The following is a 20833-nucleotide window of genomic DNA, read 5'->3' as shown; positions in this document are numbered from 1 at the left end:
GTAATGTGATTGCCTGTCACACATACACACTACTGTTCAAAAGTTTGAGATTGGTAACATTTTTGAAAGAAATTACTTGGGCTCACCAAGGCTGCATTTATTTGAACAAAATAGTAACACTGAAATATTAACATTTTAAATTACGGTTTACTATTTGAATATATTTTAAAATGTAATTTATTTCTGTGATGTCAAAGCTGAATTTTCAACAACAACAAAAAAAATCCTACTGACCCAAAACTTTTGAACGGTAGTGTAAATCCACTGACAGCTTAAGTCTGGTAAAAAAAAAACATGACCCTCTCCTGAAACTTGATAGAACAATAACTCAATGGAAGTAAATGCATTCCCTGTTTCAAAGCACTGACATATATGATTAGAGCTGTAACTGGTAGTTCATATTTGGGATTCCGTTGTAACTAGGATCTTAATGCATTATTACTGTACTGTAGGGAAGAGTAAAGTCTCCATTACATAAAAATGGCTAGATGTTTTGGTAATGGTGGCAAACTATACATTCATTGGATGAGGTACAATGTATCACTATCATTATTTCGGTCTATGGCTTTAAAACACTTCCACATAATCAACATTGACAGCTGACAGACTTTTTAACCAGTCGCAATGTAAATGCTTCAAATACAAAAAATATTAAAATCAAGGCTCATCATTCTTAGTGTAACTGATGGAATTCCGTGGGCAAGATGAATGTGGATGTGGCCTACTGACTTCCTCAACACTAGGGGGTGTCAGTGAAGCACCTGATCACATGGTTCAAGCCATGGTAAGTTGTCAGTACAGTTGAAAACTATACTGCTCAGTTCATGTTTTTCATGATCAGTGCTTAAGCCCCGATGAAATGGAATAATCATCCTGAACCTGAACATGTTGGTAATAATCATAAAAAATTTTTTTTTTTAAAGTTTCTTCTTCATGTTAATACGGAAAAGGGGATGTGGTAATCCTAAAATAACACTGACAACAACAAAAAAAGGATATTTGCAAATGGTCTGATTCACATTTTCTGTGTCTTGTGTGTGTGTAGAGAGAGGGAGGGATGCCAACACATGACTAACACCAGTCTGCAATATAGTCAAAGTCTGCAAATAGGTCCTGCACGTCCTGGGTTAAGGGCCGGGGTTCTCTGGGGGGTGTGAGCACCGGTGCCTCTGAGGTAAATTCATCGTCAAAATTACTAACATCAATGGAACTCTGGATTGTGGGTACAAATGGTGGCTTCACTTTCTTTGCTAATAGTCCATCCCAGTCAATATTCTGAAAATAAATAAAGTACAAATAATATTTATATTCAGAGAGAGAGGGGAAAATACAATGCTTGGAATGACTGGATATATGTAGCCAGATGGTTTGGAACTTACTCTGAAGAACAGATGTTTCTTCACATCCTCTGCGTCACGTTCACCAGCTCCAAGTCGTCGCTCGGGATTCCTTCTTAATAACTGTGTGCAAAAGAGAAAGATTTTAATAACAAGATTGATATTAGTGTCTACACCTGGTAAATCCACAATGATAAAGCTGCTCTTGGTACCAACCCTTCTCATAATGGAGATGGCCTCTGTTGAGAGGAATCTTGGGTAGCGAACTTCGTCATTCACAATGCTGTCAAAAACCTCTTCTTCATCATCACCAGGAAATGGAGACTATGGAAACATGAATTCACTTAGTAACACAAAACAGTTACAAAAATACTGTCGCTTTCACATTTCATACATTTGCTTGAGTACGAATATGAATATCTTCTTATCCAGGTTATGAGGTACACTCAAAAGTTTGAGGTCAGCAAGATTTTTTTTTGTTTGTTTTAAGAAATTAATACTTTTATTCATTCAGTAAGGACATTAATCTAAAGTGACAGTAAAGACATTTACAATTAATTTCTATCTCAATTAAATGCTGTTCTTTATAACTTTCTATTCATCAAATAATCCTGAGAAAAATGCATCACGGTTTCCACAAAAATATTAACTGTTTTCAACATTGATAATAATTTATTGGGCAGCAAATCAGCATATTAGACTGATTTCTGAAGGATCACGTGACACTGAAGACTGGAGTAATGATGCTGAAAATTCAGCTTTGCTTCACAAGAATAAATTACATTTGAAAATGTATTAAAATAAAAAAACAATTGTTTTAAATTGCCAAAATATTTCACTTTTTACTGTATTTTTAATTGAAAAAAAAGAGTCTTGGTGAGCATAAGAGACTTAAAAAAGAAACATTTATCAGACGCCTATAAATCTCTTTACTTAGAGATCAGGGTAATATAAACAAGAAGCTACAATGACAATAATATGTGACCCTGGAGCACAAAACCAGTCTTAAGTCGCTGGAGTAGATTTGTAGCAATAGCCAAAAATACATTGTATGGATCAAAATTATAGATTTTTCTTTTATGCCAAAAATAAGAACTTCATTTGGACAACTTTAAAGGCGATTTTCTCAATATTTAAAAATGTTTTTTGCACCCTCAGATTCCAGATATTCAAATAGTTGTATCTCGACCAAATATTGTCCTATCCTAACAAACCATACATCAATGGAAAGGTTAATTTAGCAGCTTTCAGGTGATGTATAAATCTCAATTTTGAAAAATTGAATCTTAAGACTGGTTTTGTGGTCCAGGGTCACATATAAACTAAACCAAAGGGTGTTTCATAAAGGAAAGCTTTCAGAAGGTGCAGGTGCAGGTTTGGGACTGAAGCCCAGGTTTGTTGACAGGTGGGAATAAATCACGGTTTTGCTTTATTACAAGCATTATGCCTGTATTATGAAAAGGGATTTTATTTATAATTGGCCCATACGTAGCTGGAAATCTTTCGCTTTTTGTGACAGTTTTAATATTTAAATTGTTATTGTAAATCAACATTTTCTTTTTGAAATAAACAGTTTGAATTTCTATGTAAACATATTGTAGCTTTCTCCCCAGCTTGCTATGAAATTGAAGATTTTGTGACAGCACAAAAATAAACACATTAAAAACAGCCTGCCCAGTATTAGACACAAACGCAAACATGTAGCAATGTTTATGAAAGAATATTAGTTAGCTAGTTAACGTAATAAAACAGCATATACTACCGTTCAAAAGTTTGGGATCAGTAAGATTTCATATTAATACTTTAATTCAGCAATGATGCATTAAATATATCAAAAGCAACAGTAAAGATATTTATAATGTTAAGAGAGAGATATTTATAATGCTAAGATATTTATAATGTCAAGATTTCTAAATCAAATAAATGCTGTTATTTTAAATATTCTATTCATCAAAAAATCATTTAGTTTTACGTTTATTATTAAGTATTAAGGTTTCCACATAAAAATTAAGCAGCACAAAAGTTTTCAAATGTGATAATAATAACTGATTTCATATGATTTCTGAAGGATCATGTGACACTGAAGACTGGAGTAACAGCTACTGAAAATTCAGCTTTGCATCACAGGAATAAATCACATTTTTAAATATATTATAATAGAATTGTAATAATGTATTTTAAATTATAATTATATTTCACAGTATTTCTGGTTTTGCTGTATGTTTGATCAAACAAATGCTTTGGTGAGCATAAGATACATTTTTTCTAGGGAAAAAAAATAAACTTTTGAACAGTAATTTAAAATGTGATCCCCATGCAAAGTTTCTTTCAGTAAGTGGCAGTGTGGCACCCAGTTATCATCTTGTAAGAAAGTAGTTATTTTGCATATTTAACCAAATTCTGTGTGTTTTAACTTTTGGAAGTCCAATCAAATAATAAAGAAAATTGCTCATCCCTCACACTGGAAATAAAACATTGAGTGTATTGTGCTGTGGGATACAGTACGCAGCACATTAAAGCTCTGTTGCATACTATTCTTTTTGGCAAATGCAGCAGGTCATCTAGTTATTCTATAAATACAGACAATCTGCATACTGCACACACTACATGCCATTTGAATGTTCAAATACAAACCTTTTATGTGCACTACCAAAAAAAGTCTGCAATTCTACAGGTCTGGCAAATGGTTCTACAAAGCTATTTTTGAACTGTTTTTTTGTTTTTGTTCAAGAAACCCTAATGTGACCATTTTAAAGGCTCAAATTACTCTACTGTGTAGAAGAAATGCCCTCACCTTGTTGCTTTGAGAAGATCTTTTTCTGCCTCTGGAGTTTGGTTCTTCGCTCAATGACTGGATTAAAAAAGGTAACCTGTAACAAAAATAGATTTTAGATCAAGCTCTGAAAACTAATCAAATTCCACTTCAGATCTACTAGGCTCAGTTTCTTTAGAAAAGCAAAGGTGGGAAAACCTGCCCGGGGGGGTTTCAGGGGCCACTAAGCGTGAGGAATTCCTCTTAGATTTTCTCAAAGCTCCGGGCGGCTTATCAGAGGGCTTTTTGAGGGAAAATTATTGATCGCTGAGAGACAATATTGTAAAGGTACCTCTGCAAACAGAGTCCCTTGTGGCTCAAGGTAAAGGCACATTCCGTGCCGCTGGTTGTCCAGGAAGTCCTCCAGTCGCAGGAATTTCACCGCACAAAGGGACCGCCAATCTCTCCAATACACCGAGATCTCCAGCTCACGAGACTGTGGTAAACAAACATTTGCCAAAGCATATAGAAACAAGACAACACAAGCGTTATGAATGTTTTATGTGTAAATAAACATCAGTAGGTGTAAATAAATGTCATGTACAGTGAGTTTACCCGGTCTAGCTCTAATGTAAACTTCTGGTCCCACGACTGATTACTGACAGGTTTCCAACTGGTCTGACCAACGACAGTGTTGTCAAGCTTCAGAACAGCACTAATCTCATCTGGAGACAAACAGAGACACGTACACATATTAAGCTCCTTGACTGCCACAGCGTTGCTTCTTAAATTGCATATAAAAGTCTAATGAAAGGCTTATGAAAAGCCACTTGAAAGTAAGCACTAACAACAACTCAACTGGACAAGTCATCATTTTTGGAGAGATTTCGAACACTGGTTCCTCTGCGGTTCCCACGGCTCATGAAAGAGGAGCGCGTTTCACTGGGGCTCCAACCGGGCAGCGGCACCGACGTGGCTTTAGACCGGCCAGGAACACTGTCTAACAGGTCCTGACATCCCATGAGCCGAACCTCTAATTTGCCTGTTTTAGTCAATAACAATCACCATTAAAATATGCTGCCATTTAAAAGTTTGTGGTCAGTACGATTTTTTTAAAATGTTTTTGAAAGAAGCCTCTTAACCCCTTAACTGTCACCCCCCATTTTTTAAAATAGGCATGAAAGTGCACTACACAAACTTAAATTGTTGTAATTTATCAACACTTTGGAATACAGACATAAGGTTGTGAACACAAAAGTGAAATTGTTTCAAAAAATGAAAGTATCAAAAAGTTATAGAAGTTTAAATGTACTGTAAATAATGCATTATATTAATTGTATTTTATTATAAATATTTTACATAACATATTTTACTCTAAAATTGGTATAAAATTAAAGCCTTATGTCTAAATAAGTTATGTTCTAAATTTGAAGTTGATATGAAAAAAATTGAGGTTCCTGTGACATTTTATTTAGGGCGTCATACAACTTTTGGAAGTCCAATCAAATAATAAAGAAAATTGCTCATCCCTCACACTGGAAATAAAACATTGAGTGTATTGTGCTGTGGGATACAGTACGCAGCACATTAAAGCTCTGTTGCATACTATTCTTTTTGGCAAATGCAGCAGGTCATCTAGTTATTCTATAAATACAGACAATCTGCATACTGCACACACTACATGCCATTTGAATGTTCAAATACAAACCTTTTATGTGCACTACCAAAAAAAGTCTGCAATTCTACAGGTCTGGCAAATGGTTCTACAAAGCTATTTTTGAACTGTTTTTTTGTTTTTGTTCAAGAAACCCTAATGTGACCATTTTAAAGGCTCAAATTACTCTACTGTGTAGAAGAAATGCCCTCACCTTGTTGCTTTGAGAAGATCTTTTTCTGCCTCTGGAGTTTGGTTCTTCGCTCAATGACTGGATTAAAAAAGGTAACCTGTAACAAAAATAGATTTTAGATCAAGCTCTGAAAACTAATCAAATTCCACTTCAGATCTACTAGGCTCAGTTTCTTTAGAAAAGCAAAGGTGGGAAAACCTGCCCGGGGGGGTTTCAGGGGCCACTAAGCGTGAGGAATTCCTCTTAGATTTTCTCAAAGCTCCGGGCGGCTTATCAGAGGGCTTTTTGAGGGAAAATTATTGATCGCTGAGAGACAATATTGTAAAGGTACCTCTGCAAACAGAGTCCCTTGTGGCTCAAGGTAAAGGCACATTCCGTGCCGCTGGTTGTCCAGGAAGTCCTCCAGTCGCAGGAATTTCACCGCACAAAGGGACCGCCAATCTCTCCAATACACCGAGATCTCCAGCTCACGAGACTGTGGTAAACAAACATTTGCCAAAGCATATAGAAACAAGACAACACAAGCGTTATGAATGTTTTATGTGTAAATAAACATCAGTAGGTGTAAATAAATGTCATGTACAGTGAGTTTACCCGGTCTAGCTCTAATGTAAACTTCTGGTCCCACGACTGATTACTGACAGGTTTCCAACTGGTCTGACCAACGACAGTGTTGTCAAGCTTCAGAACAGCACTAATCTCATCTGGAGACAAACAGAGACACGTACACATATTAAGCTCCTTGACTGCCACAGCTTTGCTTCTTAAATTGCATATAAAAGTCTAATGAAAGGCTTATGAAAAGCCACTTGAAAGTAAGCACTAACAACAACTCAACTGGACAAGTCATCATTTTTGGAGAGATTTCGAACACTGGTTCCTCTGCGGTTCCCACGGCTCATGAAAGAGGAGCGCGTTTCACTGGGGCTCCAACCGGGCAGCGGCACCGACGTGGCTTTAGACCGGCCAGGAACACTGTCTAACAGGTCCTGACATCCCATGAGCCGAACCTCTAATTTGCCTGTTTTAGTCAATAACAATCACCATTAAAATATGCTGCCATTTAAAAGTTTGTGGTCAGTACGATTTTTTTTAAATGTTTTTGAAAGAAGCCTCTTAACCCCTTAACTGTCACCCCCCATTTTTTAAAATAGGCATGAAAGTGCACTACACAAACTTAAATTGTTGTAATTTATCAACACTTTGGAATACAGACATAAGGTTGTGAACACAAAAGTGAAATTGTTTCAAAAAATGAAAGTATCAAAAAGTTATAGAAGTTTAAATGTACTGTAAATAATGCATTATATTAATTGTATTTTATTATAAATATTTTACATAACATATTTTACTCTAAAATTGGTATAAAATTAAAGCCTTATGTCTAAATAAGTTATGTTCTAAATTTGAAGTTGATATGAAAAAAATTGAGGTTCCTGTGACATTTTATTTAGGGCGTCATACCACAAACAGCCACCGGGCGCCATCCAAACTCCATACAAAATTTTTTAATGCATTTTTCTGTCACAAATGTCTAGATTTCTCTGTCAATATTACTTCTATAATATCTACTTCTCAAAGTAACCACCAAATATGGATTCCTGAGACTCAGACCTTTCCAGTCATATGTTTTTTGTCAAGATTATAAAAAGGTTTGATTCTAAAAAACCATAAAGCATTTGTAATATGACACTTGACACTGCCCACTAAGGGGGAGGAGACTGCCAAAAGATTTTAAAGTACTATTTCTATGGTAACGCAATGTCTGATTTCAAAATGGTTTTCAGAGGATGAACCTTGGGCTTCTAAGCTTTCAAATTATATATACTTTATGATGATTACTAAAAGATTTGATAGAGAAAAAGGGCAATAAAAAAAAAAGAGCGCCAAGCGTCCCACAGGTGGGATGGTGACAGTTAAGCTCACGCAGCCTGCATTTATTTGAAAAATACAGTAAAACAGTAATATTGTGAAATATTATAACAATTTTAAATAATGGTTTATATTTTATCACATTATAAAATGTAATTACTCCAGTGTCACGTGATCTTCAGAAATCATTCTAATGTGCTGATTTGCTGCTCAAGAAACATTTCTCACATGCTGGAAACAGTTGAACTGCTTAATATTTTTGTGGAAAGTGGACACATTTTATTTCAGGTTTCTTTGATGAACAGAAAGTTCAAAATGAGCAGTATTTATTTGAAATAGAAATCTTTTGTAAGATTAAAATGTCTTTACTCTCACTTCTGATCAATTGAATGTGTTCATGCTGAATGCTGATTTCTTTTTTTTAAAAATCGAACTAACCCCAGTTTACGGCTTCATATAACACTTAAATAACACATTAAGGAAATTCTGAAGGTAATATGTGTTGGTCACCTGTGAGTGCAGCTGGTTTGGTGCTGTACTGGTTTTTAACAGTGCTGTTGTGGTTCAGTGTGGATATGAAACTCTGACGGGGACTGAGTGCCGGAGAGGACATGAGCGATAACTCCTCCATGATCAGACTGCTCTTGGGGTGGTTCTTCGGAAGCTCATTGAGTCTCTGCTCCAGGGAATACTTCAACAAATCCAGCTTCTGACTGGACTCATTGAATCTGGCTTGGGCCTGGATTTCACAGAATTACAGCAGAGGAATTAATGGCAGTTGGATGCATATATATATAAACCTAAAGGTGCGGTCACATTTACTGTTGCTTTGAAGTTTTAAGGGCAAAATCCAGTCATAGCAACAGAAATCCGCACAACTGGTAGTTTCAGTGAGTGCACAGATTTTGATTATGCTCAAGCTGATCACGAAAATTCGCTGCACTGACAAACAGAAAGCTACTTGGTTTGAAAGTAACTTCTATATGAGCTGTGCTTCATACATCACTACACTATTGACAATAGACTATGGACCTTTTCTGCACGCAAATATTTGCTGACATTTCGGTAATGTGGCCGCACCTTCACCTTATAGATGATAAACTGAAACAGAATAGTTCTCCAATAACGACCTTTGTCATTATTAACCCCTCAGCATTCCTGTAACATTTGCCTAAAATGCCTAAAAAAGGCATACCCAAAGTAAATTGCAAGCTGTTCTTGAACCATTCGGAGCATATGCATGATTTTGGTCTCTTTTGAAAGGTGACACTCTGAGGTTTGCTCCTAAACAGAACAAACCTCAGGATCACTGTAAGTCGTACTGGTATTGAGTAATAGAACTTTATACACTCTGAAAAAGGGAAAAAACATTTCGCCCACATTTTTGTTTTTTTGTAAACATTCGCCTGCAGATGACTATAGCTGGGAGCTATTAGCTGGAAAACACAATGGGATCACAGCATGAAGCCTTGTTGGCGGTCTGACAAAGACACTGATTGTACCTGCTGTGTTGATTGTATCATCATTTGAATCACAAGAATCTCAGCTTTCAAACGACATGTTTAGCTTTTCTTTTTTTTTTGTCACGAAGTTAACCCTCAAAAACATGCAGTGTACTGTGAACGGTACAGTGGAACGCTAACAGGTTAACTTATCCACATGTTGTTCCAAAACCTGCATGCTATTTTTTTTACATGGAATTAAAACAAAGACTTTTCATGCAGCTCTTTTGCATACACTGATGTTCCATCTGGTTGTTGTGCCTGACATCACGTGTCACCGTTTCAGGGTCCAAGCACTCTATCAGATCCCAAAAGGTAACAACGGTACCTACATATTCTTACAGTTTGCAGTCACCAAAAATCATGATCCTATTCTTTATATACATACCAAAATCTGAAATGGCCAAACAGTGATTAATCTTTTCTGAATCGTTTAAATCTTGGTGTCCAGGACACCGTGAGCCTGTAGACTCTTGTGCCCACAGTGAGTTTTTAAAAGCTTAGCTTAAATGTTTGCTTTAAATATAAAGTGCTCATAAATGACTGTTGAGATAACATTCTCAAATTAAATGGAGTAGAGGCTTGGACCCAGAAACAGTATTTATTATGTCACAACCTAAAAACTTTCATTTAATTTAAATTACAAAACAAAAACAAAAAAACAACAAAAAACCTAATTTTTTTACTTATTAAAACTTAAATTATAATAATCAATAAAAACACATATACATATATATATATATATATATATATGATTTTTATTTCATACTTTCAAGTAAGCAAGCTTACAGATTTAATTGTTTATTTTTTTTTGTTGCATTTCATCTTTTCACACGAATAAGTAAGCTTATTAAATGAAATTAAAATGCAAGCTTGCTTATTTGTAAGTGTGAAACAAAATTCTAAATAAATAAATAAATAAATAAATAAATATATATATATATATATATATGCACATACATCTCAATAAATTAGAATGTCGTGGAAAAGTTAATTTATTTCAGTAATTCAACTCAAATTGTGAAACTCGTGTATTAAATAAATTCAGTGCACACATACTGAAGTAGTTTAAGTCTTTGGTTCTTTTAATTGTGATGATTTTGGCTCACATTTCACAAAAACCCACCAATTCACTATCTCAACAAATTAGAATACTTCATAAGACCAATAAAAAAAACATTTTTTTGTGAATTGTTGGCCTTCTGGAAAGTATATTCATTTACTGTACATGTACTCAATACTTGGTAGGGGCTCCTTTTGCATGAATTACTGCATCAGTGCGGCGTCCCATGGAGACAATCAGCCTGTGGCACTGCTGAGGTGGTATGGAAGCCCAGGTTGCTTTTATAGCGGCCTTCAGGTCATCTGCATTGTTGGGTCTGGTGTCTCTCATCTTCCTCTTGACAATGAAAATGAAATTTAATACACGAGTTTCACAATTTGAGTTGAATTACTGAAATAAATTAACTTTTCCACGACATTCTAATTTATTGAGATGCACCTGTATATATAACTTTATTTTATTCCATTCTATGTCAAGCTCAAACACTGCTGGTGGTCTCTCAGGCCACCTTGTTTTCCAAGACTGCAAGGGTCAAAAGGTGAAAGCTATGGACATGTTAAAACTTAAAAATAGTGCTAAAGGTTACATGCACCAAAACGTCAGTTCAGAAGGTGATGATGACAACGATCTAGTTGAAAATACCTCTGAGTGAGCCCTTTTCTCAGCCAGTTTACCAGAGCCCAACAGCTTCATGACATTCTTGGCCCCCTCGGCCACAGCGTACTCTATCCGTGTGTGATGGCAGAGTTCCTCCACCCGCAGGTCCAGCGGACTGATGATGGGTTTGGCTGCACCACAACACCACAAATATATTTATTGATTTGTGTTTGTTGAACTGTGAATGCTACCGCTGGAGGAACTATGTTTGAGTGTTACCAATGACATCATTGTTGTCGAAGCGGAGCTCGCTGGTTTGGCTGGCTTTGAGAATCTGCATTCGGATGAACTCGATCTTGGTTTTGCTGTCTTGAAGCATCTGCTGTGCTGTTTCAAGCAGTTTTCTGTCCTGCAAGGTCAATAACAGTGTCATAAAAGTCAAGTCATGCAACAACAAATACACATTTTATGTGGTGACAGGAAAATCTCTTATTGCTAAACTCAGTTTTCATTATCCTTTTAAAAAGGTTATATTTTTTTACTTCACTTTATTAATTAAGTTATGTAATATTTTTAACACTGGTAGCACTCTTGTGCAAGCTGGTCAAAGGCTAAACATATGCCAGGGACTGTTACCATGCTGAGAGTGTGTGAGAAGGAAAGGTTTTCGTTTACAAGTCATTTCCTGGTTGACATCAGCCCTTGCTAATTTCCCATAGGGCTGCACTGTGTGTGTGTGTGTGTGCGTGTAGCCAGAGGGGATAAGCACATCACCAGTGCCACTCCTATGGCCAAACCTCTCAGGCAAGTTGCAGTAGCTGCACTCGTTGAAGTAAAGCAGTAGTTCTGGGACCTGTGTTTCTATCCAAGTGAATTTAGGCATATTTTATGTGTGTTGGCCTTTTTGCCTTACACATACACTACCATTCAAAAGTTTGCTGTCAGTAAAAAATTTTTTTAAGGATATGAATACTTATTCTCAGCAAGAATGCAATAAATTGATTAAAAGTGATAAAGTTATTTATAGTGTTCCAAAAGATTTCTATTTCAATACTGTTCATTCATTTCTATTCAGCAAATATGGCTTCCACAAAAATATTACACAGTGCAACAGTTTTAAACATTGATAATAATTAGAAATGTTTCTTGTGCACCAAATCAGCATATTACAATGATTCTGAAGGATCATGTGACACTAATGACTGGAATAATGGCTGATGAAAATTCAACGTTGCCATCACAGGACTAAATTACACTTTAAAATATAGTGGAAAATAGAAAAAAAGTTCTTTTAAATCGCAATAATATTTTACAATATTACTGTTTTTACTATATTTTTAATCAAATAAGGACAGCCTCCAAACTAGACTGGTAGTGTATGCAGATTCTGGGCCAAGATGGTTATATGGTGTTCTCTCGTGTGCTTCGTAAACAACAGAATACTGGATTCTACACCACTGGTTAAAAAAAAAAAAAAAAGCCTTAAGTAAAAAAATAGTCATTAAATAAAACCAAATGGTACATTACCTTTGAGGAGCCATTTGAATACATCTGGATCATGTTCTCAGCCCCCTGTTTCACCTTCAATTCAATGTCGTTCTGTTTTTTCAGGGCTGCTAGTCTGCTGCTGATAGTGCATGTTCGTGCTTCCCTTTTAGGGCTGTCCAGCGTAAGAGGGCACTCTGGGAAAGAAATGGCAGAAAGTTAGTAGGATCTAAAGAGATTCCAAGGACTTCCTGGAACAATCTAGGGTTAAGAGGATAGTTCTCCCAAAAACGAAAAGTCTGTCTCATTTATTTACCCTCATGTCATTCGAATCTGTATGACTTAAAAGAAGATATTTTGAGAAATGTCTAAGTGTCTTTAACTACTTCACAACACCAGCACCAGAAAGGACCAACTGAATAATGATACTTTATTTGGGTCAGAAGAGAGAGTTGAGTAGTCTGAGAGCAACAGAAATTAAGTTGTTGCAGTTTTCTGATTTTTGGCTAAGCCATACAAAACAGGAAGGATGTTGCAACAAGAGTACCTGACACTTTGTTTGACCTTTGAGTAACAAGTTTAGAAGCTGCACTAATGCAAGTAAAAATATTCATGCTTTGGAATCATTTGAAAACTTTTTTTGTTGTTTTTTTGGTGTAGCAATATTCAAAAAGCTGGCCATATGGTGTAAGCACTCTTATGAGGGTGAATGTTTAATTCTGTAAGTTTTGCAGTTTTCCAGGAATGTTTTGAGGTTGCTTTGATGAAGGACTATGAAAACTGAAATTATTTCAATGAAGCACATCACTACTTAACATGTCCAGACAAGAAAAAACTCCCCCACCTCGACAGATAAATGAAACCTGTTAGACTTCTTCTAATAACAAACAAAAACATCAGCTCTCACAGAGGCACTTTATGTGAAAGCAGAGCTGGGTAATATAAAAAAAAATATGGTGTCATGCAAAAAACAGATGTCTTTTGGTAGCATCTTTGATTTAAACTTTAACAGCAATAATGGCAATACAGTTGGTAAGGTCAATTCTTTTAGGTGAACCACTTTTCTCTCCTTCCACTTTTCTGTTAAATCAACTTGGTCCCATGTAAGAAAAGGCTAAATAAATTGAAAAAATAAAACACGTTCATCAATATTACTGTTGGTGCATAAAAAAAAAAGAACAAAAAATAATTGCCTACATTTGGTAAAGACTTAATTTTTTTACCTACATTTTTACTGTGTTTTACAGTAAAGGTTTTAAAATTGACAGCAATGGCAGGTGGTTAAAAATCATCAAACCACTGACTGAAGAAAAAAAGCTTGGGTCAGTTTTTTTTTTTAAAGAAATTATTTTTGAATTATGTAATAAATTGATCGAAAGTGATGAAGACATTTACAATGTTGCAAAGGATCCTTAAGGTTTTTTAATGCTCAATCCATCAAAGAATACTCAAAAATCCTTGTCTCCATAAAATATTAAGCAGCATAACTTTTTTAAACATTTATAATAAGAAATGTTTTTTGAGCTCCACATCAACATATTAGAATGATTTCTGAAGGATCAAGTAACGCTGAAGGCTGGAGTAATGGCTGCTGAAAATTCAGCTTTACACAGGAATAAATTACACTTTAAAATGTATTAAAATAGAAAGCAGTTATTATGAATTATAATAATGTTTCACAATATTACTGTTTACCCTGTGTTTCTGATCAAATAAATGCTTGGAGACAATGGAGCGCATAAGAGACTTCTTTCAAAACATTTAAAACAGTAGTTTATATATTTTATATCATCAAATGTCTGAAAATATTTGAATTTTGATTACTGTTTATATCAACTAGCCATATATGTGGCTCTATATATATATATATATACGGCGTTACAGTCAGCCTCAAACAATATGCACCATCAATGAGATTCAAATAACATCAAACTCAAATGATAAAATATCTCCAAAAATGTGTTGATTTTACATTTGCTTCATAGACAACACAGACAGAGTATGAAACCCTCTCTCTACATGACGATTTAGCCTACTACAAAACCTCCAGAAGATTGTTGAGGTTCAGAGCGGAAGCAAAGACAAAGGAGATTGTCTTTGATAAATAAATCTTCACAAAGCACCTTATTGTGGAAGCACATGGTAATGAGGAACAATCGTCTTTTGTTAAGCACCTGGAGACTCCTGAGTCACATCATTATGCAAGGCATAAATACAGATTCCTCTTATTATAAACAGAGTCCGCAGGGTAAGGGATAACACACCCACACAGCAGGTATTACTAACCTATTACCCTTACTTTGAGACTTCAGAGATGCTTATAATTTGATCAAAGCCCTATACCACACTGGACTAACTATTTATTTTGTACTTATTTGCCATACACAAAAGCAAATAGATGTGTCTGTGCAATGGATGTAATCAGAGCTGATGATATAATGAGGTGCAGAAGGCTTGACCCGGGTCATCAGCGAGTGGAATAGTCCGACCAATCCCACTGTCTGGACTCCCAACAAGTGCTGAGCAACTATGACGTCACCAGCGAGGCACTAGCACTGGAGCGCTGTTGTCTTCCAGTGGCATCTGCTGATTTCTGCTTAGCGGACACAGACTGAGGAGGTCAACACAGAGGTGTGACACGCGGCGACATTCCACTTGCGCTGAGTCACCAAACAAAAGCCCTTTCTCATCAGATAAAGTTTCCATGCCAGGCTACATCTTGTCCCGTATAAGGATGTGGTTAGTAGGGTGAGAGATCTGATCATGCGTCTGGCAGATATGCTCACAACTAAATATTATAGTCTAGAGGAGGTTGCTCTGTAACTATTCAGTTTAGACGAACTGCTACTGCTTACTGTCTGGACTCACATATCTCACATGTAAAGACTATTTATCTTCAAAACAATCAAAAAGTGATTTGTGGACACCGTGGAGAAGCACGTCATATAAAAGATAGCATGCCTCAACAAGGATGACCCACTGGAAACTGAAAGAATGACTTGTAAAGTTTTGTCAGGATCAGTAAGAACGGGTGAAATGTTAAACATTTAATAAAAAATGTCCTTTTCTGTCCATTAAAAAATATTCTTTTTAATCAAAGGAAAAGCTCAAATATATGGAGGCCTGCAAGACGTAGTGCTTTCATAATTAGAAAACTGCACTGGACTTCAACGGTTTGTTGTTTATTTTTGTCAAAGAGCATGAGAGTTGGTTGTAACAAAAAAGGCTATATTAAATAATATGGCTAAAAACTTAAATATTGTGAAATATTATCACCATTTTAAATTACTGTTTACTATTTGAATATATTATTAAATGTAATTTATTCCTGTGATGGCAAACTTTTCAGCATCATTACTCCAGTCTTCAGTGTCACATGATCCTTCAGAAATCATTCTAGTATGCTGATTTGCTGCTCCAGAAACATTTATTATAACTATCAATGTTGAAAGATTGTACTGCTTAATATTTTTGTGGAAACCATGATAACTTTTTCCTGGACTCTTCAAAATTCAAAAGAACAGCATTTAGTTTTGTAACATTATAAATGTATTTACTGCCACTTCATGCATCCTTGTTGAATTAATTTCTTTAAATAATTCATCCTGACCTCAAAGTTTTGAATGGTAGTGTGTGTGTGTGTGTGTGTGTGTATATAAATACAGATGGCACTACAGATGGTTAAAATTTACTGATGAAAGCTTTGCTCATACCTAAGAGAAGATCCTCTGGATCCTTCACCACAATATGAGCATTGAGTTCCTGCAACTCTTGATGAAGCTCCTCTAACTTCTTGTTGGACTTCTTGAGCATATTATCAACATATGCCAGTCTCTTTTTTTCCGTTGTGACCTTTCTGAGGTTCTCCACCCCCTCTTTGATCTTCAGCTCTTTGCGGATCTCCCTCTTGATCTGCTCCTTGATTTCGTCTAGCTTCTGCTGCACCATGGTATCAGACAGGTCAAGGTTGTGCCCCAGGCCCAGCCGGTCCGAAACCATGTGAGCCTGTACAAAATAACCATTTTACAGTCATCACAAAATATATTACCATATTTGATGTCAATATCCTACACCTTTTACATAAAATTTGTTTAGAAAACAATTTCAAAGACTTTCTTAGGTCGTCTTTTCATGCAAAAAATAAAAGATTCTTAGTAAGCACCTGAAGGAAATTCCCTCCTAAGGCATAATTGTCACCTGCAGTAACATTAGTCATGATATATTGCATTCACATCTCCTAGTGCACCCTGCACACTAAACCCTAAGCAAGAATGAAAACACACAGAGGTACACATACGCATAAAGAAACACAGTATCACTGACATCAGCAGGGAGGATAACTGGTCTGAGTGGGTGAGCCAAATCCTGCTTAGCCCAGCTCTTCATGACTTCACTGACAACATGTAAGAGAACTCTAATCTTCCTCCAGGGGAAAGAGGAGCCATAAATAAAGCTTCAAAACAAAGTGCTGAAAGACTTTCAGCAGAATGTGCTCATTCAGGTCTAAAGGAGGGTGAAAGTGAGGTTCGACAAGCATCCACAGTTAATATGCAAAATACATCTGAATTAGTGCTGGGCGGTATACCGGTTCATACCAAATACCGGTGTCTATTTTTGTTATGACATGAATTTTTAAAATACCGCAATACCGGTGTATGTCGCTTAAACAACGTTCGGAATGCGACACTGTTTGAAAGGGGTCCCTTTTCACTGTTGCACTGTGGTGAGGGAACAGCTGTATGTGTTACTAAGTGTGAAAGTTCCGAAACTGAAGCTGTAGAACTAATAGAACGTGGTGACACAGAAGAACCAATCCACAATATTCACATTGACCACCACAAATATCCACCGCCCCCTGCCATCAGCTCCCGCGTCTCACACACACACAAGCGCGACTTGAGCACTAGATTTAGCAACTTTCAGACCCCTTTAGCGGCTTTTTTCCCATAGAATATTCATACTTACAAACCTAGTGACTTTTTTAGATAAACCATAGCTATGGTTCAGTTGGAAGATTTCGCCAGTGCTGTCCCGCGAACGCGAGGTCTGACTTTCCCGGAGAAGTGTCACCTCTCTCAAAAAAAAAAAATACCGTCATGTACCGTGAAACCGGTATAATTTTGAAAAATACCGTGATATACATGTTTGGTCATACCGCCCAGCACTAATTTGAATCCATAATGGTCATATTATTCAAATAAATCAACATTCATATAATAAAAATAGGGATGCATTGATAATATTATTCTGGAAGATACCAATAAGTATGGTATGTATGTTTTGACACTCTGCTTGCATGTACAGCACTGACCCATGGGTCAGCTGAAGGGCATGGAAAAGCAACTGTCCTACATTTTAGATAATGAGGAAAAAGCCAGTTGCACCTTATCGCTTCCTCACTTGTGCTGCAACACTTAGGACATACACAAAATCAATATTAAAACAGCACAACATGCAAAACAAAAAGCTTCCATTAATAATGTGTTTTGCTCATTAATACTCAAACTGACGAGGGTTAAAATCTCCCTCCTGAAAGAGTCCTGAAGAGCACTTTAACCAGCAATGTCTCCAAACCTCTCACTCACTGCATAAAACCAAATTATGCAGCAGTGTCTCTTCCACTTTCCATAATACTCTTGGACTTATCAGTTCTGGGAACAAATACTGGCAAATCATGTTTCAGTAACAACAGTGTCATTTCCAGTAACAAAAACTGAGAAAAACACAACAGATTCCTGGTTGTAATTTGAATGCACTGGCAAAATGACATCTGACAGCTAGGGGATTTTTTTTACTGAATTTACAAATGCTCAAAAATGTTGTGATCATGTCTGCTTGTGAACAACATTAAAAGTAAAAAGGGGTGGACTCAAACAACTATTGCAGTATGAGTGAAAGTCTACATCTTGAAGTCTCTTTTCACAACACAAAATAACGATCTTTAAAAAAGCATCATATGACCCCTTTAATGAAGTCGAGTTATAATAGCTGACAGCTCATTGCAGTTACTGAATTATGTTTAAGGCATCTCAAAGGCAGGTAAACAGTAAAAATATATTAATTTTACTGGAATAGTTTATATATAGTTTAGTTTGTTCGTTTATATTAACCAACAAACCATTCGAGTTATTAAATTACAAGTTTAGACTGTAAACACCTTCAGATTATCTTGATAACTAGTTTCAAAGAGTTAGAAACAAGACTGCAGTTCAGCACTGAACAAAAAGACAAGCCCCAACCAAATAACTACAAAATCATTTGTAGAAAAACGCAAGCATACACCAACAGAACAGAACTTCATTCTAAACTTCCCACATCTCACAGTAGGGATAATGTGGTAATAACATGGTAGAGGCAGTGGACTTACCTAACTACTGTCCATTAACTTCTTTTAAATTTGTTTTAGTTTCTTCAACCAGTTTTGCTTTCTAGGTAGGCAGCTCACTAGGTTTTGAGACTCAGCCAGTGTGTACAATTCCAATCCACCACAACTCCGTGTTTCCAACAGGCAACAGGCAATTCAATCTAAATTACATTTTATCTGGAGACGCTACTATGACCGTACGAGAACAACACAACCTCTAAACTCCTGTCATAAGTGTTTTTCGGGCCCCATTCCCCGTTTTCCCGTGTCATGAGCTCTTCGGCGGAGGGAGCAGCTCGTCCCAAAGGAAGAAGAAGTAGTGGTTTGAAAGTGCGCGAGAGAGCTGCGCCTAAAAGGCACATGTTTTTAAAGCATACTTTAAGATTCTTTACATCTGTACTGTACGAAATAAAATAAAAACTTTTCCTACCTGCATGGGATCGGCGGCCATCTTGGTTGTGAACTCTTTTTTTGAATCAAACTCTGGGGAAGGGGAGGTGAGTCACTCCCAAAAAACACAAGCCTGTTATGTTTTCGTCTCAAGCGAAAATCGCTTTATTTGGGGTACGATCCATAGCATTGCCGGGATACGGAGGGGGTTTGTTGTAAACGCAAGGGTTTAGACCCGGGATCAGAGCGGAGGTCCGCGCTTTTGGGGTGAACGCAGAGCCGTGCTGCTAATATCGGAACAAGGGGAGGCGGGTGGCAGAACGACCCAAGTGCAAGTTTCTGTTCCCGCACCCAGTTCAGCCACGGCCAGTCCACCCTCGATCATGTGATCAATAGCAGATTCTATAGGAGCAGGACCACGAATTCTGTTTGGACTTACTTTATAAGGACTTTATTCTGTTAAAAACAACACAAGTTATTGTACTGCGATTAGCAGAATTATATTGCATTGGGGCTTATTTTACAGGAGTAGCACACTGTAATGATTTATTATGTAAGGACTTTATATGTAGAAGTTTCTGCAGAAGAAAAATGTATCCCGATGTATTTTATTTGAAGTAACACATTCTATATGTTTACAGGAAATCACAACTCCTTTTTTTGTAAACTATTATAGGAGTAAACTCTTGCACTTTCTGGCCTAATGTATTCTAACAGTAGTTCTCAACTGGGGGCCGGGGCCTCAGTCACAGGGGAGGACTTAAAAATGGTTTAAATTGTAAAGGAAAAATGCTAACATTTAAAAAGAATCAAAAAACCAAGATGCAAATATATTTATTTTAACATTTGTCTTCTTCAATAACAATCATTTTTCTCTTCAAATATATGGGTCTTCAAATATAGTTTTGGACAAAGAGGGACCTTCAAGGATATATTCGACATAACACAGCACTCATTCTATTGTGATTTATTCTGTAATGGTATAGCAACACATTTAGTTTTTATTGCAACTTATTTTTTAGCACCAGCATTAATTCATCTATAAGGATTTATATAGAAGTAATACAACAGTCAGTTTTGTGACTTTATAAGAGCAGGACCGCTTATATTTTATTTTGACTTCTATAGGGATGTTATGCTGTTACAGCAGTGCAACTCATTTCTTTGTGATTTATTTTTAATTGTGTATTATTATTCGATAGGGACATATTCTGTAGAAACAACTAATTCATTTTTCATCTATAGGTGCAGGACCACATTCATTTCATTGTTGAGTTTTTTTTTTCAGTTCATTTAGATTTACTCTGCAGAAGCAGCAATAGTCATTCAATAAGGATTTACTCTATAAAAGCAGCACCACTTATTCTATCGTGAAATATTTTAACAGCTCCCAATGTATTTTACTTTACAACTCATATAAAGGACAAATTGTTAATTAATCGATATTTCTCTCAGGCTTTAACAATGTATAGTGTATTTATTCTGTAAACAACTATAAAATGTTTTATATAATGTTCCCTCTTAGTATTTGTTTTTCTAAATTCATAATTCAACAAAATATTTCTGCACATAGCTTTATATCATGATGAGAGTTGCTTTTACTGAAAAAAGCTGAATATATAAA

At 36.2% G+C, this 20833-nt stretch overlaps 1 protein-coding gene across 1 annotated transcript; it reads right to left on the bottom strand.

Annotated features, from left to right (window-relative positions):
- Window positions 1-241: 241 nt before the first annotated feature.
- LOC107589886 (serine/threonine-protein kinase N2-like) lies at window positions 242-19600 on the bottom strand. The gene is made up of 15 exons (XM_016278461.1): window positions 19250-19600; window positions 16169-16460; window positions 12498-12652; window positions 11250-11379; window positions 11016-11161; window positions 8319-8547; window positions 6775-6957; window positions 6531-6640; window positions 6268-6411; window positions 5958-6033; window positions 4705-4814; window positions 4442-4585; window positions 1554-1661; window positions 1380-1460; window positions 242-1275 (listed from the first exon to the last, which is right to left on the bottom strand). Exons 1-15 carry the CDS (start codon window positions 19268-19270, stop codon window positions 1072-1074), a joined length of 2133 nt encoding a protein of 710 aa, XP_016133947.1. The 5' UTR covers window positions 19271-19600; the 3' UTR covers window positions 242-1071.
- Between the last annotated feature and the right edge of the window lie 1233 nt (window positions 19601-20833).

The sequence above is a fragment of the Sinocyclocheilus grahami genome, unplaced genomic scaffold (assembly GCF_001515645.1).
Source record: "Sinocyclocheilus grahami isolate Dianchi unplaced genomic scaffold, SAMN03320097.WGS_v1.1 scaffold121.1, whole genome shotgun sequence".
Lineage (NCBI taxonomy): Eukaryota > Metazoa > Chordata > Actinopteri > Cypriniformes > Cyprinidae > Sinocyclocheilus > Sinocyclocheilus grahami.
Note: the sequence above shows the minus strand (reverse complement) of the source record. Positions and strands in the feature narration are given on the sequence as shown.